Source organism: Saccopteryx leptura, chromosome 3, assembly GCF_036850995.1.
Source record: "Saccopteryx leptura isolate mSacLep1 chromosome 3, mSacLep1_pri_phased_curated, whole genome shotgun sequence".
NCBI lineage: Eukaryota > Metazoa > Chordata > Mammalia > Chiroptera > Emballonuridae > Saccopteryx > Saccopteryx leptura.
The window spans coordinates 74,593,377-74,617,664 of NC_089505.1; the positions used below are offsets into that span (position 1 = coordinate 74,593,377).

Here is a 24,288-nt window from a genome sequence, read left to right on the forward strand (position 1 = left end):
TTTGAGGTGGGAGCAGCAGACACTGGCCAAGGAGAATGTGGGGTGAGTTTATTGGGGGGTCAGTCAAAGGGGGGGCTGGCTAGGGTTGGGTAGGGTAGCAGTTTGTCTGGCCCCCGAGACACCCAACTTGAATCCAGGGCCTCATCTGCTTCAAAGCCAAAGTCTTCCTCCACCTTTATCTGGGGAAGCAAAGAGCGAGCTGTGAGAAGGCCTGTCACCCCACCATTCCTGCTCTCCTGGGGCAGACGGCTCCTTCTGTGCACTTCAGATGGTCCCTAGTGTTCCTACGTCTACGTGGTCTCCGGATTCTCCAGCTCCATTTCGCCTCCTCCCCACAGCTCCTAACAGTGGAAAACTTCAACACCAGGCCCGTTACCCCTATTTTCCTCCTTTCCACCCATGCCTTCCAGGCTTTTTCCAGCTCTTTCTCCTTCCCTGTCAACCCTAACCCTCCAGCCCTGCTCCACACCCTCTCCAGCTCTCCTGGTTGGGCCCCTACAGTGAGGCCTGCAGCCCTGGTCCTAGTCCCTGCTTGCCTGGACCCTGAGCTGCAGGTCTCCCACCTGCATTGGTGTCGGCTCTGGAGTCAGTGGCACTCCTGTTCGGCGTCCTTCCCGGGGTGCTCGCCGCCTCTTTCGCCCACTAGGCCCCTCGCCGGCAGCCGGGCTGCTGGGTTCTGGGGCTGCTGGTGTCCTTCTGGGTGGAGACAGTCCCTCCTTCTCTGGAGGCTCGTTCTCAGCATTGCCTGGAGTGGGGGCATCTGTGCCCTGGCTGCCCTCATCCTGATGGGGAAACGGGAGGCAGGTGAGGACGGTCCTAGGCTCCTGGCTCACCCAGCACCCTTCCTGAGACCCCACACTCACCTCCAGCACAATGGTGAGCTGGCTGGTGCGGTAGTCGTCGCCGTAGGAGTCCAGCACTCTCATGAGGAACCTGCACCCGGAGAGAAGCCAATGGGGGTCACCCGACAGCCAAGCTCTGACCCCTTCTGAAGGCAAGGTGTCCTTGACCCAGAAGGTCTGGAGCTCTGGGGTCTGAGAGACCTGGGTGCCAAGCACTGGACCAGCCAGTGAACTTTGGGCAAGACACAGGTGACCTCTGTGCCTCAGTTTCCTGCTCTGTCAATGGGAGATGACAACCCTAACTGGGGAGACTTCTGTGAGTGATACCACAACCAAGTGTGATCTCTACAGCTCTCAGTGGGATATCAGCTCAGTAAACGTTCAAGTGTAAGTTATGTTCACATCAAGTGGAACAACTGCATCGGCCCAGCATGTGGATGTCCCAGGTTCCATTCCCGCTCAGGGCATACAGTGGAAGCACACATCAGCTTCTCTACCCCTCCCCCTCTCGCTTCGCTTCTCTCTCTCTCTCTCTCTCTCTCTCTCCTCCTCCTCCTCCTCCTCCTCCCCTCCTGCAGCCATGGCTTGATCAGAGCAAGCTGTCCCCAGGTACTAAGGATGGCTCCAGTTGCAATGGAGCAAGGACCCCAGATGGGCAGAGCATCGCCCCTTAGTGGGCTTGCCAGGTGGATCCTGGTCAGGGCGCATGTGGGAGTCTGTCTCTGCCTCCCGTCCTCTCACTAAAAAAAAAAAAGTGGAACTGATCAGTGTTCCTCTCTCCCCCTTTCTAAGATCAATAAATAAAATTTAAAAATAAGTAAGGCCCTGACCAGTTGGCTCAGTGGTGGAGCGTCGGCCTGGCGTGCAGGAGTACCGGGTTCGATTGCCGGCCAGGGCACACAGGAGAGGCGCCCATTTGCTTCTCCACCCCTCCCCCTCTCCTTCCTCTCTGTCTCTCTCTTCCCCTCCCGCAGCCAGGGCTCCATTGGTGCAAAGTTGGCCCGGGCGCTGAGGATGGCTCTGGATGCTACAGAGCGACGCCCCAGAAGGGCAGAGCATCGCCCCCTGGTGGGCATGCCGGGTGGATCCCGGTCAGGCGCATGCGGGAATCTAACTGCCTCCCCGTTTCCAGTTTCGGAAAAATGAAAAAAAAAAACAAATAAAAATAAGTAACTAAAATGCGAGAGAGATGCATGTGCATAACACGGTAACTTCACCTACTGACTCTGCCTTCTCTTTCCCTGCCTCTCCTTCTAAAGCTTTAGGATTATTATTTTTAAGCTCTAACCGACTAAATGCTACGTGTAAGCCAGCAAATTATAAAAGGTCAGAGTAGGAAAAACAATGGATGACACCTGATTGGAACTTAAAAAGGACAGTGGGGAGGCCTCACTGGGAACATGAGGAAGTGGCAGGACATGTCTGAGGGCAGGAAGAGCAAGCGCAAACGCCCCGAGGTGTGTGTGTGTCCGCTGTGCTCATGGCAGGGCAGAGGCTGGCATGACAGGCCATCTCTCTAGGGCCTGGTTGACTAGGATGTCAGTCCTAGTCTGGGTCAGGTGGGACCTCTGTAGGGTTTTGAAGAGAAGAGTGACTTGGCCTGTCTTTAGTCTTTGCTTTTCAAAAAGTCATTTGTAAAAATTATGCTAAGACCTTACTAATTTAATGACTTTCAAGTGTATACTGCAGTGGCGTTAGGTAACATTCACTTTGTCGTGCGACCGTAATCACGGTCCCTCTCCAGAACTCTCCTCATCCTTCTAAAGTGGAACTGTCCCCATTAAACAGGAACTCCCCAGTGCCCTGCCCCCAGCAGCCACCCTTTGCCTTTCTGTCTCTGATTTGATTCTTCTAAGCACCTCACTGTGGGACACTTCAATTCAGTCTAAGGCCCGTTCTATTTTCCTGAGTGGGGGCAGGGTCAGCATCAGACGTGGGGTGAGCGGGCCCCAAAGCTCATCCTGAGAGCTCCCGTTTACTCAGCAGCCTTGGGGCTTTGGCGTGACTTTTGCATCACCCTTAGTTGTCAGGAAACTGGGACTCCGAGAAGGGGTGTCATGTGCTCAGAGTCATGCGGCAACACAGTGCTTGACACTGAGTCTGGGACTCTAGGCTGGGTCCCTTGCTGCTGCTGTACTCTCCACTGTGAGGGTACTTCACAGTGCTCCACCCCATCCCTGGCCCAGGCAGAGGCATGCCAGCTAAAGCAGGTACGCAAGGGGTTACCTCCGCTCCTGCTGGAGTCTCCGCGTTATCCTCTGTACCTGATGGAGCCTGTTCAGGACCCGCTCGTTCACCTGCAGGGAGTCGGGGGAAGCACAGGTCAGCGGGTTCCTGTTCAGCGGAGAGCAAGTGGGGCCTCTGCTGTGGACCAGGGAGATGGCCCAAACGTCATCCTGTTGACCGGGGCCCACAGGTCACCTTGTGGCCTGGAAGGGGCTGTCCTTCCTGCGTCTGCTCCTTCAGCCATCCATGGCGCTCCTGCTCCTCTCCCCACGGTGCCTCATCCCTCCCCTCCGCTCCCACTGGCCTCCACGCTGCCGCTCCTGCCTGGGGCTTCTCTGCATGTGCTCTTCCAGAGAGAAACGAGGTCACTGCAGTGGACCCTAATCCGATGACTGGTGCCCTTCTAAAAAGGGGGACGTGGGAGACGGACATACATGTATAGGGAAAAGGCCATGGGAAGATGCAGCCAGAGGGCTGCAGGTCAAGGGACAGCGAAGACCACCAGCAGACCACCCACCTCGAGGGCTGAGATGCAGAGCAGGTTTGACCTCACAGCCTCAGAAAGACACCCCAAGCTTGACTTCCAGCCTCCACAACTGGGAGCAGCACCTACCTATCATATCAGGTAGCCACCCAGTTTGTGGTGCTTGCTAACAGCAGTCCAAACGGACAAACACCACCAAATTCAGTCTGTCCAACATCACACCTGACTGCTGCCCCTTCCCCGTTTAAAGTCTTATCAGCTCCCCCTCACAGAAAAGAAAGTCCTGGTTTGTGTTGGTGTGTCCCTGCCCACTGCTCCATCCTCATTCTCATTATGGAGGCGAATGCCGTGATTCAGGAAGAGAACCGGAGTCTAAGGCAGGGGCGATGGGGACAGAGGGGAGGAGGACCCGGGGAGATTTAATAGAATGGACAGGAGTGAGAGGCGACTGAGACCAGGAGAATGGGATCCGTGGGGAGCAGGAGGCGACTGTGGGGTATCAGCGAGCCGATGTGGGCTGTCAGGGAAGCTGCTACAGGATACAGGTACCTTGCATAGTGCCAGGTGCATAACGGGTGACGCATAAATTAATAATAAATGAATGATCCATCCTGCTGGGCAAGGAAGGCTGTGCAGGTGGACAGGCAGAGACGGGGAGGAGGTGGTGACTTAGGACAGGGGACCCCAAAACAGAACCCGCACTCACCTACCTGCTCGATCTCCCGGCAGCGCCGACCCAGAGCCTGGTACTTCCTGCGATTGAGTTCGCGCTGGCGCCGCCGCCGGCCCCGGGCTGCTTCTTCCTCTTCATCTCTCTCCCGGAGGCCCGAGCTGCCCAGACCCCCAGACACGAACTCCACTTCTGTCTCAAGCTCGCTCTCCAGGATATGACCGCCGAAGAGTGGTGGTAGAGCCAGCTCCGAGCCTGGTGGAGCTGAGAACTCTTCAAAGCCCACGGCTGCCATGGTCCTGTAGAGTCAGAGGGGGCTCAAGAACCCTGAATCTCCGGCCTCAGCCCTTACTCCCTCCAACCTAGGATCCCAGTCCAGGCACCCCGCCCCTCGTCGTTCAGACCCAGGTGTCGGGGTCCCCAGCCTCTTCCTCCCTCAGACCCAGGTGTCGGGGTCCCTAGCCTCTTCCTCCCTCAGACCCAGGAGTACGGGTCCCCAGTCCCTCCTCCCAGGATCAGGGAGTTCAGACCCCAGACTCTTTCTTTCTCCCAAAGACCTAGGGAAGTTCAAGGCCCGACCCCCAACTAGGACCCAGGAGTCCAGACCTCGGACTTCCAGACCTCCAGCCTTTTCCCCTAGGATGCTCGAGTACAGAACCCAAGAGTTCTAACCTAAAGCCGTTGCACGGACTACAATCCCCATCAGGCCTCAGGGTCAAGCGCTGATGGTTGCACATGCTGCAGTCGCAGCGTCTTTTAGGATTGGCAGTTTTTCCCCAAAGCCACTTACCCTTCTCTCTGCTCCAGCTCCATCTCTCCCCGGCTCCCAGCGTCCCAGGACTCAGAACTTCCAACCTTGCAAACGTAGGTGAAGCCGTTTGCCAAACTACCCGTCCCATCAAGCTTCACAGCCACCGTCAAGCCCCGGAGACACAGACGCTAAGCCTCTTGGGAGTTGTAGTTATTTCCGGCTTTACTCCCTCCCCCACCCCCACTACGAGTCCCTGCCGAAAGGCCTTGCTTTCTCGTCTAACGCCACTACCAGTCGTGTGAACTGCCCCCGTCTTTCTTCTTGTCTCGACACCAGGTCATCCGATCACGGCGATTCTCCTCAAGTTAAAAGGCTCAGTCCTCCACGGGGCCGCGAGCCGGAGGAGGCCCCTCGCCTCGCTCCTGCTTACCCTTTCTCCTCCTAGCTACTGGTGCTAATAAAGTTGTTGTTCCAAAGGCGGTCCCGAAGGACGCGGGGCGGCAACCAGTCAGAGCGTAGCCTTGCCTCGGCCGTGGCGCCAGGGCTAGACGTCATCAGTAAGCGTCGACCTCAACTGAAACCTTATTCCTAGAAACGGTGGTTCGAGGAGGGAGGTGGTGAGTGTGACGGGGTCGAGGGGAGGGTGGGGAGGCAGGATCCCTTTGTATCGGGGGAACGGAAGCGAGCGGGGACAAAGGCGCTCTATATCAGATTGACGACCCAGAGTTCTCATGTGCTCCCACAACATTAGGACTCGGGGTGTATGGCAGGAACAGAAATGACCCCTCCCCTCTTAGAACGCTTTGCTTGAGGAGAGAGGTGACCTAGTAATGACATCATCACAGGTGTGTGAAGCGCCGTAGGGTGCCCGCAGGGCGTGCGGGCTGTGTCACGGAAAGAAGGGTGCGTAGGTCAGGGAGCTGGAATATAAGATGGGAGTCGGAGGCTGAGGAGGGCTTGAGCCCGTAAAAAGTGTGTTTGTGGGGGAAGGTGGTGTGGGTCAAGGAAGTTAAATATATGGGGACGGACGATGATTTGACTTTGGGTGGTGGGCAGATGATGCCACATACAGATGATGTTATCAAAGAAATGTACGGTTGACACCGACATGATCCTATTAGCCAATGTCACCCCCAACAAATTGAATTTAAAGAATAAGTAAAAAAAAACAAAAAGTAAGGAGAAGAAGTTGGTAAGCCAAGGAAATGTGGGGAGGACTCCTGGGCAAGGGGGATGGTGGCTGGAATTAAGTGACTCCATACCAGGTGCTGCGCTAGGCCCTGGGACCAATGAACAACGAATAAACGGCCCCTATTCTCAGGGAAACTTTAGCTTAATGTGATAGGCAGGCACTAAACAGCATGTTAGAAATGTAGAGAATCTTAAGTGCTGAGGCAAACTAAGGGAGCTCATAGATATAGGAGCAGGAGTATAGCGGCAGGAGTCACAGATGACCCAAACCGCAAGACGTATTGTTTATGCCCCTACCAGAGGGACCGAAAAAATATTATATTCAAAGACTTGGAGAAAAGATACCATAATGTGGTGGGTATAAGGATTAAATAAAATTGTTTGTTTACCAAATTTTTTGTCTGTTTTTCCATTTATTTGAGAGAGAGAGAGAAAGGGAGAAAGAGAGAAGCATCAACTTATTCCACTTAGTTGTGCACTCATTGGTTGCTTGTCTTTTGTGCCCCGACCAGGGATTGAACTTGTGACCTCCACATGCCGGCATGAAGCTCCTTCTGCTGAGCTACCCGGCCAGGGCCGCAAATATTTCTTGAATGCCTGCTCTGCAACAGATACTCAGCTAGATGGTGGGGATGTAACAAGATGTAAGAGTGAGCAGGCAGACATGGTCCCTAGGTTTGCTTACAGTTTACCTGGGGGGACAGCAAAAAGAGAGTATGAAGAGACACTTGAGTCTTGCATGTGGGGAGGGGGTTGTGTTCTATAAAGAAAGGAAGAGTTTCTTTTATTGAAAGTGAGTGAGGGGAATTTTGGAAAAAGGCACATGTGAAATTATAAAGGTGAGTTTAGGGGGAAAAATTGTGTCATATAAAGAGAAGTGAGTATAAAGGGAACACTGTATCTCAGGGAGAGAAAAGGATGTAAAGGGAGATTGATCTCTTAGAGACAACTGGACTTCTCGTCTTACACCAGCAGCCCAAGGGTGCTTGGTGTGGCCTGTGCCATGGTGGTAGTTTTTTAAAATATAAATTATCCATTTAAATAATCAAAAAGAGATGTTTCAAACTGGAGAGTCCACACAAAAATTCTGAATATCTTGCTTCTCATGAAAAAAATTAAAAACCTAGCAACACAGAGCCCATGTTCTCACTGACAAGCTGTGCCTGAAGCTGAGCATCACCTGTGCCTGTACATCGTGCTTGAGTTCCCTGGTTCTCCGGGCCCCTCTCCTCCCTATTGCCCAACCCCCAGCCTGCCCCACTCGCTAGTCACCCCCTTAACCTCTGAGCAGTGTAGTTCATAGCTTCTATTGTCATGTTAGAGGAACATGGTACCCAAGGCAGGGAATAAGAAAGGGGAATGGATTTTTGGAGCAAGGAAAGGAGCGGGAAGAGGGAAAGATTGCTTATTAACACACAAAAAAAGCAGTGGAGAGTCCTGGCTGGGTAGTTCAATTGGTTAGAGTATCCTCCCAGTCTGCCAAGGTTGCAGGTTCAATCCCCAGTCAGGGCACATACAAGAATCAACCAATGAATGTGTAAATAAGTGGAACAACAAATAGATATTCCTCTCTCTCTCTCCCTCTCTCTTTCTAAAATGAATGACTTAAAAAGATATATTGAAAAAGCAGTGGGGAGGACAGAGTGTGGGTTTGCACCTTGTAGAGAAAGTAGTGCTTCCCAACCTTTTCCTCTTCGTGGACTCACAGAAAATACTAATATTTGTACAGCACCTGGGGCAGTTGAGGAAGCTGCCTGCGGTCAGATGTAATCAGCCTGGGGACTCTAGACGGATTGAGGCCTGTCTGGTGGTCCTGATGCCGAGCAGCTCAGTATTTTAGGAAACCTGTCACCCATTTGGGCCCCAACAATTGTGTGTGTGTGGGGGGGGAGAGCTCTGTTACAGAAAAAAAGTGAGAGGTTGCCTCTCATTATGGGGAGGATGTCTCTTTTAAGCCTTCATGAGGTAGTGGCAGAGTGGTGACAGTGAGAGGGTAGGTAGTGTGAGTTACAGCTGGAGATGATCGGGGTTCTGGGAGGTTCATGGATTAATTCAGTAGGTGTTTTGTTGCATACCTAGTATGTGCCAGGCACAGTTAAGAGCTGGAGAACAACGCAAAAGAAAATGCCAGTCCTGTGTGCTCGTGGGGTTGAGGAGGACAACCAGGGCCTTCTTGGGGTGGGGTGGGGGGAAGCCCCTCCCAGTAATGAGGGGAAACCCCGCTCCCCCCACCCCACAGGCTTCAGGATGTCTCTGGCAGATGAGCTCCTGGCTGACCTCGAGGAGGCGGCAGAAGAGGAGGAAGGAGGAAGCTATGGGGAGGAGGAAGAGGAACCGGCTATCGAGGATGTGCAGGAGGAGACGCAGGTGGATCTTTCTGGGGATTCGGTCAAGAGCATCGCCAAGCTGTGGGACAGCAAGATGGTGAGCAGGCCGCAGATGGGAGCTCTGAGGGGCAACATGGGCGGTGGCTCTTCTCGAGCTGTCCTGGGTGCTGACTCTTCTCTCCCTCCCAGTTTGCTGAGATCATGATGAAGATTGAGGAGTACATCAGCAAGCAAGCGAAAGCTTCGGAAGGTACCTGCCCCTTGCCAACCCCCCCAACCCCACCCCACCCACCTGCCTGGTCTCCCGCCAGAACCCTGGGCCTCTTTTGCTGTGTGTGGCTTTGAAAGTTGGGTCCGCCTACCTCTGGGCCTTTTCCGGAGCCCTCTTCTCCACCCCAACCCAGTCCTCTCCGCTCATGAAGAGATACCACATTTTCCAGCTGACAGTGATCAAGTTCTTGGTCTGGGCTGACCGCTCACCAGTTGCCTAACACTTCTGTCAAGGTTTCTAAGTGGGTCACACGACCAATTACAGGGGGTTTGCCACCTGTTTTATTAACTTGACATTTGCTTTGTTTGTTTTAGCATTCAATTTTATTTTTGGTTACAGGTGACATGCGGGATTATAGTAGGTTCAGGTGTACAGCACAGTGATAGACATTTATGAAGCGATTCCCCCTGATAATTCTAGTACCCACTGGCACTATATATAGTTATTACAATATTGTCATGCTGTATTTTACATTCCTGTTACTGTTTTGAAACTGCCAATTTGTACTTCTTAATTCCTTCATTTTTTTGATCCAGCCTTCTAACTCCCATTCCACATTTCTTTGATTTTTAAAATTAATTTTATTTTTATTGATTTTAGAGAAAGGGAGGAAGAGAGAAACAAAGAGAAAGAGAAACATCAATTTGTTGGTTTGCTTATTCGTGCATTCACTGGTTGATTCTTGTCTGTGCCTTGACTGGGGACTGAACCTGCAACCTTGACGATGCTCTAACCAACTCAGTTACTCAGCCAGGGCCCACGTTGTCTTTAAATCAACATACTTTTTAAACTAAATTTATCTCAGAAGGAAAGCTATCTAGTGAGTAGAAAACTGGTGTCACTTGGTAAACAGGAAGTAACTGCACGTATACGTGGCTAGAAAAGCATCGCCTAAAACCTCTTCTCACCCCCAGCTTTGAGGAGCACTAGGCTGTCTCTTGACTATCCAGACCAGCTCCCAGGGGGTGATCCCATTACACCCCAGTTCTTCTCATCAGGTTGGGAGCCACAGGAGGCTGCCAGGCACAGGGGTGGTATAGTCAAGGCAGAGTTTCAGGGAAATTTTCCTTCCTGCACAGTCTTCCTGAGGCACGTGGGGACCAGGCACGTGGGCGCTGGGCACCCGGAGAGGTCAGCCACAGTCAGGCCAGGTCCCAGACAGCTGCTGGTGGGCAGCACCTGCTGGGAAGGAGGGAGCTGGGGACACTCTGGGGCCACAGGAGGGCCAGCTGACCCTGCTTCAAGGGTCAGGGAAGAACTGAAACCTGGGTTGGACGTTGAATCGTGACTGCACACCCCGAGCTGACAGCTCGGGGACGAGTGTCTCGGGACAGAGCTGGGTGTGCAGGGCCTCCTCCGACACGAGGCACTGCACCAGGCTGTCTCTCACTCTCACAGTGATGGGGCCCGTGGAGGCGGCCCCCGAATACCGGGTCATCGTGGATGCCAACAATCTGACCGTGGAGATTGAGAACGAGCTGAGTGAGTGTGGGAGGAGCAAACAGAACCGGCCCTGCTGTTGTCCTTGGGGGAGGGACATGCAGGGTCCGGGCTGGCCTTTCCCTGAGCCCCTCCCATTAGTTTGAATCCAGGCTTTGCTGCTGAGACAGTGGCTTTTCCTCTCACGTGAAAGTCCCGGTGGGCAGTCCCGGCTGGTGCCCTGCTGTAGCAGCATCTGGTGCCCAGGCTCTTTTTATCTTGTTGACCCACCACCTATTTCATGGTACAAGGTGACTGCCCACTTCCAGCCATCACCTCATCATCCCCACCAGAAAAATGGGGGAGAGAAGAGGGTGCAGGTCTCTTCAGTAAGGGATGTGACCTGGAAGTTGCACATATCATTTGTAGAGCAGAACTATTTCAGCATGTCCCTCAGTGAGGGAGCCAGGAAACGTGGCCTTTATTCTGGGTGTTATTGCGCCAAGCTGATGCTCAGGGGTTCAGTTACAAAAGGAAAAAGGGGAACTAGATGTGGGGGGACAGCCAACAGTGTCTGCCTGTCCCTTCACCAGATGCCTCCCATCCCTGCCCACCTCAGATATCATCCACAAGTTCATCCGGGACAAATACTCGAAGCGGTTCCCTGAACTGGAGTCGCTGGTCCCCAACGCGCTTGATTACATCCGCACGGTCAAGGTAAGTGCCGGGTGGGCTCAGAGAGATCGGAGGCTTCTTACCAGCCGCCGGTGTGAAAGGGGGGCAGGGTCCTGCCCTCGGGCCCTGGGGGTGCCGAGGCTCCCCTCGCTCAGCCTGGGCCTGAGACAGAGGAGCACAGGAAGCAAGTGAACAAGCTGCCTTCCTCACCCTCTGGGGTCGGGAGGTAGTGGAGACGGGTGATGGTGGCCCAGCTGCTGCCAGCTACCCAGCATGTGAGGGGTGGGTTCTGGGAAAGAGGTTCTCACAGCCTCTCCACTGCACCCTCCGCTCCCTGGGACTCCTGAGAGGGGCGGGAGACAAGGGCGTGCCCACTCCCGCTGTGGAGGGCACAGCAGGTGCTGCGGAGGTCTGACAGGGTCAGTTGTGCAGAGATTCAGGGGTAGAAGTATTCAGTGTCCAGACCCGAGAGGGTGACAAGACCAGGGGGTCCAGGGAACAAGGAGTTGGAAGCGAGGAGGCAAAGTGGAAGAGGTCGGGTGGTATCGAACCTCTAAGCCCTGGGAGGAGCATGTGCCCCTGAAGGCAGACTCCCTCATGTGGAAGAGACCAGAGCAGGTGCAAGAGCGAGAGGGCCCGAAGCCTTCCTGAGCTCCGTGCTGTCCCTCCATTGCCTCCCCCCCCGTCCCCCAGGAGCTGGGCAACAGCCTGGACAAGTGCAAGAACAACGAGAACCTTCAGCAGATCCTGACCAACGCCACCATCATGGTCGTCAGCGTGACTGCCTCTACCACCCAGGGGTGTGTACACAGCGCGGAGAGCGCACTGCGGCCCACCCAGCTCAGGGCAGACGACAATCTCGGGGTCCCAGTGGCACAGGTGGCAGTCTCAGGAAGACAGTTCATTTCAATGCCACATGTATTGAACGAGTGGCACTTGCCGGCCAGGCACCAAGCCAGGCTCGGGGTCCCCACTTAGTGAGGAGCCAGTACCCACCCCCCAGGAGCCTGTCCTCTTGAGGAGCGAGGCAGAGGTTGAGCTAGTAATCAGAGGTGACGGCAGGGACCTGGTTTTGGCTTCCTCATTGGCACCTGTGCTGTGCCTAAGAGAAGGATCTGTTTTTAAAACCCGGAGCAGAGACCTGTGGGATGGACACCTCCCATGGGCTGCCTGCCTGATCACGGAGCAAATATTGGTAGCTTCCGCGAAGAGGTTACATAACTTCACACGGGGGACATAGCCCTGCCCACTCAGAGCTACTGTCTGGGAGGAGAAGGTGCATGCCCAGGTCAAAAGCCACAGGGCGGGGGTCAACAAAGGAGGGCTGCCTACCTGGACTGGGTCTGGTGGCTTCCTGGAGGAGGCAGTGACTTGGCCGCAGGCAAACACAGAACTGTGGGTGGGGAGCAAGCAGGTCCCTTGGCTTGCCTCCGCTGAGGGGGTGATTGCCCTGAGGCTGCGCACACAGCTGGACGGGGGACCCCACAGCAGTCCGGTAGGAAACCCAGGACGGGCTGGGGCAGCCCGGCTGAGTTGTTCCCCTCTCCCCGTGCTACCTGTAGGCAGCAGCTGTCGGAGGAGGAGCTGGAGCGGCTGGAGGAGGCCTGCGACATGGCCCTGGAGCTGAACGCCTCCAAGCACCGCATCTACGAGTACGTGGAGTCCCGCATGTCGTTCATCGCGCCCAACCTCTCCATCATCATCGGGGCGTCCTCGGCTGCCAAGATCATGGGTAAGCGCCGGGAGGGGGAGGGGGAGGGGGGAAGCCGGTCCTGGCAGTGCGCTGTGTGGAAGGGTTGGGCCCCGCCAGCTTTAAACAGGAGCACTGTGGGGGAGTTTGGTGAAGCAGCCTGTTGGTCATGGTGGGTAGCCAGCACAATGGCTTCTTTGGCAGCTGAGATTTACGTCTCCTGGCCTGAAGGCTGCAGGCCTGAGACCCAGGTGTGGGCAGGGCTGCTTTCTGGGAAGATGTAGATGGCCGCCTCCTCCTTGTGTCCGTGTAGACAGCCATGTGCCACATCGCTCCTCTGTGTGTCCGTGTTCTGATCTCTTAGGTGCCCGAGGGCAACAGTCAGAGTGCATTAGGGCCAGTCCTATGACGTCATGTCACCTTAATTGCCCCTGTAAAGGACCCATCACCAGATAAAGTCTCATTCCGAGATGCAGGGCGGGGGGGCGGGGGGTAATGACGCAAACATACGATGTTTGGGGGCCACAGTTGGGCCCCTCCCAGCTACCTTGGGGGCAGGAGTGTAGAGTCGCAGGGTAGAAGGAAGCAGTGGATTTAGGGCAGGATAAACTCGGGTTTAGGTCCTCCTCGGGTTTAGCTTCCCTTTCACTGACCTCCCCCCCATCCCTGGGCAGGCGAACTCACGTGCCTCAGTTTCCCCAGTGGGGACTGAGGGTGTGCTGGTTTTCTATGGCTGCTACAGTAAATGACCACAAACTGAGCTCCTTAAACAACAGATCTGCACCTCACAATCCTGGACATCAGGACTCCATCGGGGGGCCCCCTGGGCTAACGTCAAGGTCTGGACAGGGCCATGTTCCTTTATGCAGGTTCCAGGAAGGATCCATTTCCTGATCTTTTCCAGCTTCTAGAGGCCCCCGCGTCCCTTGGCTTGTGGCCCCTTCCTTCCGTTCAGTCTTCAATCGCATCGCTCTGACTCTGACACTGCCTTTCTTTCCCACTTTTTTTTTTGTGTGTGTGTGTGTATGTGACAGAGACAGAGGGAGGGACAGATAGGGACAGACAGACAGGAAGGGATAGAGATGAGAAGCATCAATTCTTTGTTGCGGCACCTTATTTGTTCATTGATTGCTTTCTCGTATGTATCTTGACTGGGGGAGGGAGGCTGCTACAGCAGACTGAGTGACCCTCGCTCAAGCCAGCGACCTTGGGCTCAATCCAGCGACCATAGGGTCATGTCTATGATCCCATGCTCAAGCCAGTGACCCCGCGCTCAAGCTGGTGAGCTCATGCTCAAGCCAACGACCTTGGAGCTTTGAACCTGGGTCTTCCGCGTCCCAGTCCGATGCTCTATCCACTGCCCCACCGCCTGGTCAGGCTCCTGCTTTTAAGGGCCCTTTGTGGTCACATCAAGCCCAGGTCCTTAAGGGTCATTGCCCCATCTCAAGATCCTTAACCTAATTATATTGCATAGTCCCCTCAGCTGTAAAAAGCACCATGGACACCTGGAGGTTGTGATCAATGTCTCTGGGGGCTGTCCTGTGTCAGAGGCTCCTTTTAAAGATTTGTTGGGTTGATGACACGGTTTCCCTAATCCTTAATAGCACCCAGCACCAGCCTGCTCCCCTCAGGCCCCATCACAGGTAGAGGTAGTTTCCTACCTACAGCCCACTTCCCCTCGCTGCGCCTGCAAAGCGGCTCCTGGGAACTCCCAGTGTGGTCGGCACTTCCTAGGGTGGGCTGTATGGCTTCACAGACTGAGGTGAGGGCAGGTTCCTGTTGGGTTGCTTGCTGGCTGTGCTCCTCAGGCAAGTTGCTTCATCTCTCTGAGCTTCCTGCACATCCCCCCTCTGAAATGAGACAGGCCTGGTGGGGCCACCTCGGGATCCGACCAGAAACGCAGTGAAGGCATGGCACACAGGGGAGCGCCCAGACGGACACCCCTGCTGCTGCTGACCTCTGTCCCTGCCCACTGCAGGCGTGGCCGGCGGGCTGACCAACCTCTCCAAGATGCCCGCCTGCAACATCATGCTGCTGGGGGCCCAGCGCAAGACGCTGTCTGGCTTCTCGTCCACCTCCGTGCTGCCCCACACCGGCTACATCTACCACAGTGACATCGTGCAGTCCCTGCCCCCGGTGAGCCCTCTGCTGTGTCAGAAGGGAAGGGTCCCGTCAGCCTGAGCATGTTCCCGTGAGCTGACGGCAGTGGTTGGGGACCCGGGGACCAGGGTAGTAGGGGATGTGAGAACAGGGACACTGGGGCAGGTGCACCGGGGTTGGCATTCCTGCAGCGCCACATGCCAGTTCGGTGACCTCGGGCGAGAGAACTGAGCTCTGTGCCTCAGCCTTTCCTCTGCAAAATGGGGAGAACACAGCTTGCTTCCTGGTCACAATGAGGACCCATCCAGGTCAGGCCTCACACCTGACAAGTGACAATCGCCTTAGCTTGCAAGTCCGGGGAGTTCCCCAAACCACCCTCAGCCTCAGGGACCTGTGAGAAAGACTCGCAGAACTCGCGAGAGTCACTGTGTATCATAAGGGAGGACAGAGTAACATCAGCCAAGGGAAGATGCACAAGGGGCAGGGTCTAGGAGTACCCATCATGACACCTCCGCCATCCTGCCCGTGGCCCAGGGCACAGTTCTCTCCCGGCACTGCTGTGCCCCTCCTCTGCACCCTCCGCTCCCTGGGTCTCCTGAGGGGCGGGAGACAAGGGCGTGCCCACTCCCGCTGTGGAGGTCTGACAGGGTCAGTTGTGCAGAGATTTGGGGGAAGAAGTATTCAGTGTCCAGACCCGAGAGGGTGACAAGACCAGGGGGTCTTGTGTGACAGCGGCACAGAGATTACGGTCCAGCAGGGCCTCAGTGTTCAGAGTCTTTACTGGGACTTGGTTATGCAGGGTGGCCGATCCCTGTCTCCCAGTTGACCACTACCCCATAACCCACAGACCCCACCTGAAATCACAAGGTTACTGGTCTGGCCAGGACCAGACCCCTTAGCGGCAGGCTAATTCTTCCCTACGCATAGCTGCCGCAACTTTAATTTTTGTACGATTGTTATTAGTTGAGACTGGTGGCAATGGGTTTTACATACCCGCCAGAGGCAGGTTGAACAGCGGCCACACCGGGCATGCGCCCTAGGCCCCGACTTCTGAAGGGCCCCGCAAAACCTCAACTTTCCACTTTTTTCTAACGACACCAAGTTTGGTTTCATATGTGCAATTTTAATGATGTACAAGTTTACAATCAGTGGTAAAACCTGATAGTATGTTTATATTCACTTATTTTCATTATTCCATTACTATGCTGCATCCTGTACACATACTACACTGCATAGGCCCTGTGCGGCTGCGCCCAGGGCCTCAAACCTTAATCTGCTTCTGTATACCATCTCAGTGTTTCCCAAGTCACAGGCCACCTTTTCTTTTGTGGCAAAGAACACGATTTTCAGTGATAACCCTGCATATTTTCTTTTTTTTTTTTTTAAGATTGTATTTATTTGTTTTCAGAAAGAGAGAGAGAGAAAGGGGGTGGGGAGGAGTGAGAAGCATCAACTTGTACTAGTTGCTTCTCATATGTGCCCTGACCAGGTAAGCCCGGGGTTTAGAACCAGCGACCTCAGGATGCCAGGTCAACGCTCTGTCCGCTGCACCACCACAGGTTAGGTCACCCTGCCTATTTTCTATTTTAATCATAACAAACTTATTTTCTGGCATTTGAGCATTTTCCATCTGTAGCAATGGCATAAGGCCGTGATGCTGACAGGCAGAGATTGGACCGTGCTGGCTAGCCTCATTGACTCCTCACCTTGACCTAGCCTCTGTTTCCCATTGTTCCAGGATCTCCGACGGAAAGCAGCCCGCCTGGTGGCCGCCAAGTGCACGCTGGCTGCCCGCGTGGACAGTTTCCATGAGAGCACAGAGGGGAAGGTGAGGGGTGGGCGGGCGTCAGTGCACATGGGTCTGTAGTCTGGCCAGGGACAGCAGTTGTTCTAACGGAGGCCAGTGTGTCCCCACTGTGGCCCCACCGAGGTCACTGTCCCCTCCCCTCAGTGTAGTTCTTTCCTGTCGCTGCTGCTCTTAACAGATGATCACAAATGTAGTGAGTGGCCTTGTGCAACACAGGCTCAATATCTATAGTCCTGTAGGTCAGAGTCCAAACGGGATTTTACTGGGTTAAAATCAAGGCGTTGGCAGAGTTTGTTCCTCTGGGCACTCCGGGGGAGGGTCGGTTCCTGTGCCCTCGACCACTTCTAGAGGCTGTGTCTGTCCCTGGGCTTGCGGCTCCTTTCTCTGGCTTCTGAGCCACCGTGTAACATCTGGAGTCTCTGCCTCTGGTCCTGTCTTCATGTCGCCTCTGCCTCCTGAGGACCTGGTAACAACTCTGGGCCCATACCCTCCCCTTCTCAAGACCTTACCCTGTCCCCATCCGCCACGTCCCTTTTGTTATGTTGGGTGACATTCACAGGTGCCGAAGATTCGGTCATGGATCCCTTTGGGAACAGGGGGCATTTTTTTGCCTTCCTTACTGGCCTCCATCCCCTGACAAGCATGTGTTATCGTGCGGTAACTATTCAGTTAACCCGTCTTCTAGGCAGACTTGTTCCATTAGAGGATGTTTTCCCTCTTGTGTATTGTTGTCTAAGCCCCCAACCTGGCAGTGTTCAGGGCATTAGGCTCGTGTGCACTCTCTCTCTCTCTCCCCCTCTCTCTTTCTGTCTCTGTCTGTTTGTTGTCTCACTGGTCTGGAGACTTGGGATGCAGGGTGAGCAGCACAGTCAAAAACCCTGCCTTGGTGGCATTCACATTCTAGTTGGAGGGCGGAGTCAGGGGGCAGATAAGTCTGTGTCCGGTGGTGCCAGGTAAATGCTAGGAAGAGAAGTGAAGGGCATTGGGTGACCAGGGAGATGAGGGCTTCACAGACACCTGAGTCAGGTTAGCAAGTAAATCTCATGGGTACTGGGTATGTGTGTGGGGGGGGGGTGGTCAGTGCAAAGGCCCTGAGGCTAGAGCGCAGACAGCCTGGGAGAGGAGGCTGGCGGGCCTGGGCAGGCCACGGACTATGCACCTCCAGGGAGCTCTGCTACAGCAGATGTGCTGACAAGGGGCCAATTCAGGACTTGCCTGAAGAAGAGAGCCCCATGGGATTTGTGGGTGAGAGAGAACTGGAGTGGAGGGTGACTGATTTCCGGGCGTCGCTGCTTGCTGACCTGCTGGGAGTGAGGACAGGAGGTGGGGTGGCGGGGTTCTTGGGCTGTTCGTATGCAGGTGTCACAGAGACAGTGGTCTGTGGGTGCAGCGCTCAGAGAACAGTCTGGGGGTTACCAGGTTATGGATGGAGCTTAACCCCAGAGAGCCAATAGTGGCTGAGATCCTTGGCCTAGATACAGGGTGGTCCCGGACGGCCTTGCTCAGGCAGACAGAGAGACGGTCGGGGCTCCAGTCAGCACCCACGGAGTAGCTGCAGCCCCTCCCCTCACCCCTCCCAGGTGGGCTACGAACTCAAGGATGAGATTGAACGGAAGTTCGACAAGTGGCAGGAGCCGCCCCCAGTGAAGCAGGTGAAGCCACTGCCAGCGCCCCTCGATGGGCAGCGCAAGAAACGAGGCGGCCGCAGGTGGGGTGCTGGCGGGAGGCGGCTGGGCTGGGCCAGGCCAGGCAGGAAGGGAGGAGGTTGGTACCATCCGGGCTGATGCCTGCGTGCCCTATCCCCAGGTACCGGAAGATGAAGGAGCGTCTGGGGTTGACGGAGATCCGGAAGCAGGCCAACCGCATGAGCTTCGGAGAGGTGGGGCTCTGGGTCCGGCCCCACGCGGCCCGGTCCCGGCCGCATCTCCCCATCTGTCCAGTGGCCCTGGCCTCCTCAGATCTGGGGCAGGACCCCAGCCTTCTCCCTGGTCACTCAGCCCCAGTCGGTCCCCTCCCCATCTACCCTGGCTCAGTCCTCCCTGCTCCCCTGCGTGTGCCCTTCCCCGGGCCCCACCCCACCTGTTTTTTTTTTGTTTTGTTTTTAAATTTATTTTTTACAGAGACAGAGTGAGTCAGAGAGAGGGATAGACAGGGACAGACAGACAGGAATGGAGAGAGATGAGAAGCATCAATCATTAGTTTTTCATTGCACGTTGCAACACCTTAGTTGTTCATTGATTGCTTTCTCATATGTGCCTTGACCGCGGGCCTTCAGCAGACCGAGTAACCCCTTGCTGGAGACAGCGACCTTTGGTTCAAGCTAGCGGGCTTTTTGCTCAAACCAGATGAGCCCATGTTCAAGTCAGCAACCTCGGGGCCTCGAACCTGGGTCCTCTGCATCCCAGTCCGACACTCTATCCACTGCGCCACCGCCTGGTCAGGCCCCACCCCACCTGTTTTGTCTGAGTATCCTCCTGGTCCCACAAAACATACACACACACACACACAGCCCTCTCACTTGTCAGCCTGGGGACAGTAATAGCACCCAGCTCCTCACCAGGCCCCCAGTGTCCCCTGCACCCTCAGCCAAGGCTCCCTGCACTCGGGGCTCAATAGGTGCCTGAACAGGTGCCCACATCACTGGCTGGTCGGGTGGATAACTGGGCTCTAGCCCATCTAGAGGTGACTAACTTCAGGACTCCTCCCTTCCCCCAGATTGAGGAAGACGCCTACCAGGAGGACCTGGGCTTCAGCCTGGGCCACCTGGGCAAGTCAGGCAGCGGGCGTGTGCGGCAGACGCAGGTGAACGAGGCCACCAAAGCCAGGATCTCCAAGACGCTACAGGTGCGACGGGGCCTGGGTGTGTGTGTGTGTGGGGGGGTGCAGCAGACATGAGTGGGAGAGTCCGAACCACAGCTGAGACCTGCCCTGCCCTCCCTTCCACAGCGGACCCTGCAGAAGCAGAGTGTGGTGTATGGCGGGAAGTCCACCATCCGCGACCGCTCCTCGGGGACCGCCTCCAGTGTGGCCTTCACGCCGCTTCAGGTACCTGGAAAGCCTGCTCCCCTCCCCAGGCTTTGGCTGCTCCGCCCATCCACACCGAGGTGTGGGGGGGTGTCATCACGGGGCCAGGCAGTCTCCTGACTTCACTCTCCATGTCAATCACCTGCCCAGGGCCTGGAGATTGTGAACCCGCAAGCAGCCGAGAAGAAGGTGGCTGAGGCCAACCAGAAGTACTTTTCCAGCATGGCTGAGTTCCTCAAGGTCAAGGGCGAGAAGAATGGTCTCATGTCCACCTGAGGGGCCACCCAGTGCAGTGACACGGAGGCTGTGTGCACCTGAAGGGATCAGGGTCAGGGCTGGGGCTCGGAGGCTCCGGCACGAAGGGCCCCCTGCCATTGGCCAGTGCTCGGACTGCCCAGGGAGGCACGGAGGACTCCCCACCCCCAAGATCGCCGCCCCGTTTGGGGCCAGAGCCAGTCCTCACCACACCTCATCTTTTTTATTTTAAATGGGAAAGGAGATACTTTCGGAAAATGTGTAATTAAAAGCACATTGTCAGGATCTGTCCCTGGGGAGTGATTGTGTGTCAAGCATCTGGGCAACTGGAGGAGTCAGCTGCTGGGTTGGGGGACAGAACTTGGGCTCTTGATCCGGGTGGACCCTGGGCCCTGTCATTCCCCATCACAGATCTCAGGAAGAGGAGCACACCTCTCTGTCCCGACACCCCTGGGGGGACCTCAGTCATGTCATCCCTAAGCGACATGTCTGCCAAGAGCCTCAGCTTGCAGTGTAGACTGACGTGAGTGGTTGTGACATCATGGGCAACCAGCCTCCTCTTTCCAATCCCTCCATGAGATGCCCAGGAGGCACTCGGCCCTGGGCTGGCCCTGGCCCACTGACTAGGCACTATTGTTACTTCCATCCAGTGTTTGCTGGGAGCGTGCCGTCTGCCATGCCGAGCTCACGGGCCAGGTATGCGACAGGAGCTCCCAGTCTGTCTCAGCGGGCCCAGCCAGGGCCTCCTCTGCTTGGGTTGAAAGGGGCAGATGGAGGGGGCCCGTGGATTGCAGACAGGCGGGGAAAAGGCTGTCCAGCCACCAAATGGCTTGGGCAGTCCAGGCAGGGACCGAAAACCTCAGTTACCCTGCAAAGAAGGACTAATTCAGGCAGAGAGCCAGTCGCCTGCAGCCCTGTCCATTCTGTGCCCCAAGCCGGGCTCCACAGAGGCACTGAGGAGGAGACCTGGGTCCCTTGCTTTCTAGGTCAGTGCCCCTCCTAGATACTGTAGGGGAGGAAAAAACTGTCCTCTACACTCCATGTGTATTATGGGCACAACCCCTAATTCATACAGTTAAGGGGAGGGGGCAGAAGTTTCTCGAGCCTGCAGGGTTTGGTTGATGCACATCTCGGGTGGCTCATTCTGAACACCCCACCCCATTACCAGGAGGTGAACGCATGGGCAGGAATCGGCCCTGTGGAAGGTGGCATCTCCTCTCTCTCTCCATCCCCATCTGTCATTGTCTCCAGTGTAGCCTTTTCGCTGGGTCTCTCTTGCTTCTGAGTCCGTCTGAGATCTCTCTCTGCAACATCCCCCCCCCAGGACTCTGTGTATGTCCTTGGACCCCAGTCCCTCCTGTAGCCCAGGGCTCTGTCTCGACCTCGAGAGCTCTCTGAATCTGTCTCGTTCCACATGGCAGAACTTCTGCGCACCTGGGAGCTTCCTTCTAATAGCCATGTTACTCCAGGTCACGTAACTCCCTACATTTATCCTTGCCCTTAGATATGTCCTGTGTAAAAGTGACAGCCTTTGCCTAACCAGGCGGTGGTGTAGTGGAATGAGCATTGGCCTGGGATGCAGAGGACCCAGGTTTGAAACCCTGAGGTCTCTGGCTTGAGCATGGGCTCATCAGCCTGAATGCAGGGTCACTGGCTTGAGTGTGAGATCATAGATATGACCCTGTGGTCGCTGGCTTGAGCAAGGGGTCACTTGCTCTGCTGTAGCCCTCCGGTCAAGATACATATGAGAATGCAATCAATAACTAAGGAGTGGCAACAAAGAATTGATGCTTCTCATCTCCCTTCCTGTCTGTCCCTGTCATATCTTGCTAAAAAAAAAAAAAAAAAAAAAAGTGACAGCTGTTGCTGATCTCTGCTTAGGGGTGTGCCAGGAAAGGACCTGGTGTGTGTGTTGAGAGATGTGTGTGTGGAGAATCTCAGGAAAGAATCCGAGTCACTTGGCCCTGCCATCCTGTGTACACTTACCACAAAGATCCTTGAAGCTTAATGTGCTTCAAAACTACCTGGAAGAGGCCTGACCTGTGGTGGCGCAGTGGATAAAGCGTTGACCTGGAAATGCTGAGGTCGCCGGTTCAAAACCCTGGGCTTGCCTAGTCAGGCACATATGGGAGTTGATGCTTCCAGCTCCTCCCCCCTGTCTCTCTCCTCTCTAAAATGAATAAATAAAATAAACGAAAAAAAAAAAACTACCTGGAAGGTTTGCTAAAATGAGCTACCAAGTCTGGGGGTTATGACTTAGCTGGCCTATGTTGGGCTCAAAACTGTGCCTTCCTAACAAGGTTTCAGATAATGTTTATGCTGCTGATCCAGCGACCACACTCTGAGAACCACAGCTCTAGAAAATTAGATTAGCCGCATGTTAGTATCACAGTCATTGGTTGATTCTTGTATGTGTCCTGATCAGGGATTGAACCTGCAACCTTGGTGTATCAGGAAGATGCTCTAACCAACTGAGCTACCCGGTCAGGGTAGAAGTTTTAAAAATTCTTGCTTTTGCCTGACCTGTGGTGGCACAGTGGATAAAGCGTCAATCTGGAAACACTGAGGTTGCCGGTTCAAAACCCTGGCTTGCCTGGTCAAGGCACATATGGGAGTTGATGCTTCCTGCTCCTCCCCCTTCCCTCTCTCTCTCTCTTTCTCTCTCTCTCCCCCCATCCTCTCTAAAAAAAAATGAATAAATAAAAATAAAAATAAAAATTCTTGCTTGGTTCCAGTCATATATATAGTTTTTTAGTTTTAGTGCTCTATAGCTAGGACTGAGTGTCTGAATTTTTTCAAAAGCCATCCAGGTCATTCTATAGTGCAGCCAAGTTTGAGAACCAACACTCTGCAATCCTTGCTAATCAACGTGTGAACTGTGGACCCACCAGTCACCTAGGAACTTGTTTAAAAAGCTGAATCCGGGCCCTCCTGGATCAGAATCTGCAGTTTAACCAACCTTCAAGTGATTCCTGGGAAGTCTGAGAAACATTGCCCTGTCCACACTTTGAATAGCAGAACTCTACATCAAAACTCTCAAACTCTAATGAGCATAGAGATCACCTGGGAAGTTGGTAAAAGTACAAATCTCTGGAGTTGTGCGGATCTAAGAACACTGCATTTCTACAGTAGGTGTTCCTCCCTTGTCACAGGTGTTTCTCATCGGTTCTCACTTGCGCTTATCTGCCTTTCCTTCACCTAGCGAAGATGGGCAGATCTCGCTTCCTTTCTTGACGGGTGTGACTTCTCGAGGTCCATGAAAACCCCAGCGCTTAGCAAGTATTAACCACCGTTATTCCTGGCATTCATATATTCAAGTATTCATTCATTCATTCATTCATTCATTCATTCATTCATTCAGCAGAGGGTTACTCAGTGTTTCCTGGGGATGCAAAATCGGAAGGAAAACGTTGAATAATTACAAAAATGATGGCAGACGTGCGAACGTCAATCTGTATGAGCCGGGGTCACATGCGCACTCAGCAGGGAACGTCAGGGAAGTTTTCTTCCCAAGAGAAGTTCATGGAGCTGAAATCCTAAGGGCCAACACGCATTAAGTGGCAGTCGTTGGAGGGCAGGCGTAATCTCATCTGTACCTTCTGCAGCGTCCTCACGATACCGAGGAAACGAGGGTGCAGAGGAGAGTTGCTGCCCCACAGTCACAAAAACTTCGTGCCAATTAATTCAGCTATGCGTTGTGTCAGTGGCTCGGAGCACTGCCTCGTGCTTCCTCCATCAAGGACTTAGTCTCAGAGGTCTGCTAAACACAGGCACTTTGGAGAAAGACGGTGCTGCTGAGCGACAGGGACCAACCTGCCAGGTTGGAACACTAGGGATGCAGAAGGATGCACCCAATTCACGCCCTGTTTCACACGCTTTAAGAGCGGGTACTGCCCACTCGCTACACTATTGGACAAACTGGTGTGAATGATAACAGTCAGGGCCAACGAGGACAAAGGGGTGGTCCCTCTCGCTCAGTTCCTCCCTCTTGGCCCAGGAACTGTTTTGATTGGCAGATGATTTAAGCTTTGAAGGCACCTGTCCGTCTCCTATTAGGTACGCGGTCTTGAACGCCTACTCTGCATGCCTTCCTCCACTTTCCCTACCCTCTTCCAGGACCAGCCAATGGCTTCAGGATAGAATATTCCCTCCCAACCAATTAAAAATGGATCTAAACTTGACGGACGACTTCCCTCCCCTGATCAGCCTAGCTCCTCCCCACTGCCAATTGCTTTAGAAGAGGGACGCGGGTGTATCCAATCAACACCGACACAGGCTTCTTGATTGACGCATGGGGCCTCGCGCTGGCGTGTTGTGCCTTGAGGCGGGAGGAGAAGGAGGAGAGGAGATCAAAACCTGGGCCAATCCTAGCAGTGTGCGCGGGAGGCCAATCGAACACCGCGCCTTGGAGCAACTGCCCAATCGCATAGAGGGGGCCGGCCGTATCCCTACCAAGAACCAATAGAACATGCGCAAGGGATAAGAGCGACGTGCAGCAGAAGCAATGGTAGGCTTATATTCGGGGCTTGGGGGCGGGCCGGCGCCAGAGAGAGAAG

The 24,288-nt window shown here is 54.6% G+C and overlaps 2 protein-coding genes across 3 annotated transcripts; one reads left to right on the top strand and one right to left on the bottom strand.

Annotated features, from left to right (window-relative positions):
• Window positions 1–27: 27 nt before the first annotated feature.
• On the bottom strand, window positions 28–5,444 carry TFPT (TCF3 fusion partner). Of its 2 annotated transcripts, XM_066374336.1 has the most exons (6): window positions 5,013–5,444; window positions 4,263–4,521; window positions 3,069–3,139; window positions 864–933; window positions 564–782; window positions 28–179 (listed from the first exon to the last, which is right to left on the bottom strand). In XM_066374336.1, the coding sequence occupies exons 1-6, from the start codon at window positions 5,033–5,035 to the stop codon at window positions 60–62; spliced, it is 762 nt and encodes a 253-aa protein (XP_066230433.1). In that variant the 5' UTR covers window positions 5,036–5,444; the 3' UTR covers window positions 28–59. The 2 variants fall into 2 exon arrangements, with proteins under 2 accessions (XP_066230433.1, XP_066230432.1); XM_066374335.1 differs by lacking the exon at window positions 3,069–3,139.
• A 75-nt stretch (window positions 5,445–5,519) lies between these two features.
• On the top strand, window positions 5,520–20,017 carry PRPF31 (pre-mRNA processing factor 31). The gene is made up of 14 exons (XM_066374305.1): window positions 5,520–5,590; window positions 8,404–8,588; window positions 8,681–8,741; window positions 10,161–10,244; window positions 10,801–10,898; window positions 11,550–11,656; window positions 12,419–12,588; window positions 14,525–14,682; window positions 16,385–16,474; window positions 18,034–18,161; window positions 18,260–18,332; window positions 19,169–19,297; window positions 19,400–19,498; window positions 19,628–20,017. The coding sequence occupies exons 2-14, from the start codon at window positions 8,412–8,414 to the stop codon at window positions 19,751–19,753; spliced, it is 1,500 nt and encodes a 499-aa protein (XP_066230402.1). The 5' UTR covers window positions 5,520–5,590; window positions 8,404–8,411; the 3' UTR covers window positions 19,754–20,017.
• Window positions 20,018–24,288: the final 4,271 nt, after the last annotated feature.

Coding starts and splice junctions, on each gene's coding strand:
- PRPF31 (XM_066374305.1), top strand. CDS start 8,412: ATGTCTCTGGCAGATGAGCTCCTGGCTGACCTCGAGGAGGCGGCAGAA. Junction 8,742..10,160: donor GCAAGCGAAAGCTTCGGAAG/GTACCTGCCCCT, acceptor TCACTCTCACAG/TGATGGGGCCCGTGGAGGCG. Junction 18,333..19,168: donor ACCGCATGAGCTTCGGAGAG/GTGGGGCTCTGG, acceptor CCCTTCCCCCAG/ATTGAGGAAGACGCCTACCA.
- TFPT (XM_066374335.1), bottom strand. CDS start 5,121: ATGGGACGGGTAGTTTGGCAAACGGCTTCACCTACGTTTGCAAGGTTG. Junction 4,522..5,012: donor GAGCTGGAGCAGAGAGAAGG/GTAAGTGGCTTT, acceptor CTGACTCTACAG/GACCATGGCAGCCGTGGGCT. Junction 180..563: donor CAGAGCCGACACCAATGCAG/GTGGGAGACCTG, acceptor TTGCTTCCCCAG/ATAAAGGTGGAGGAAGACTT.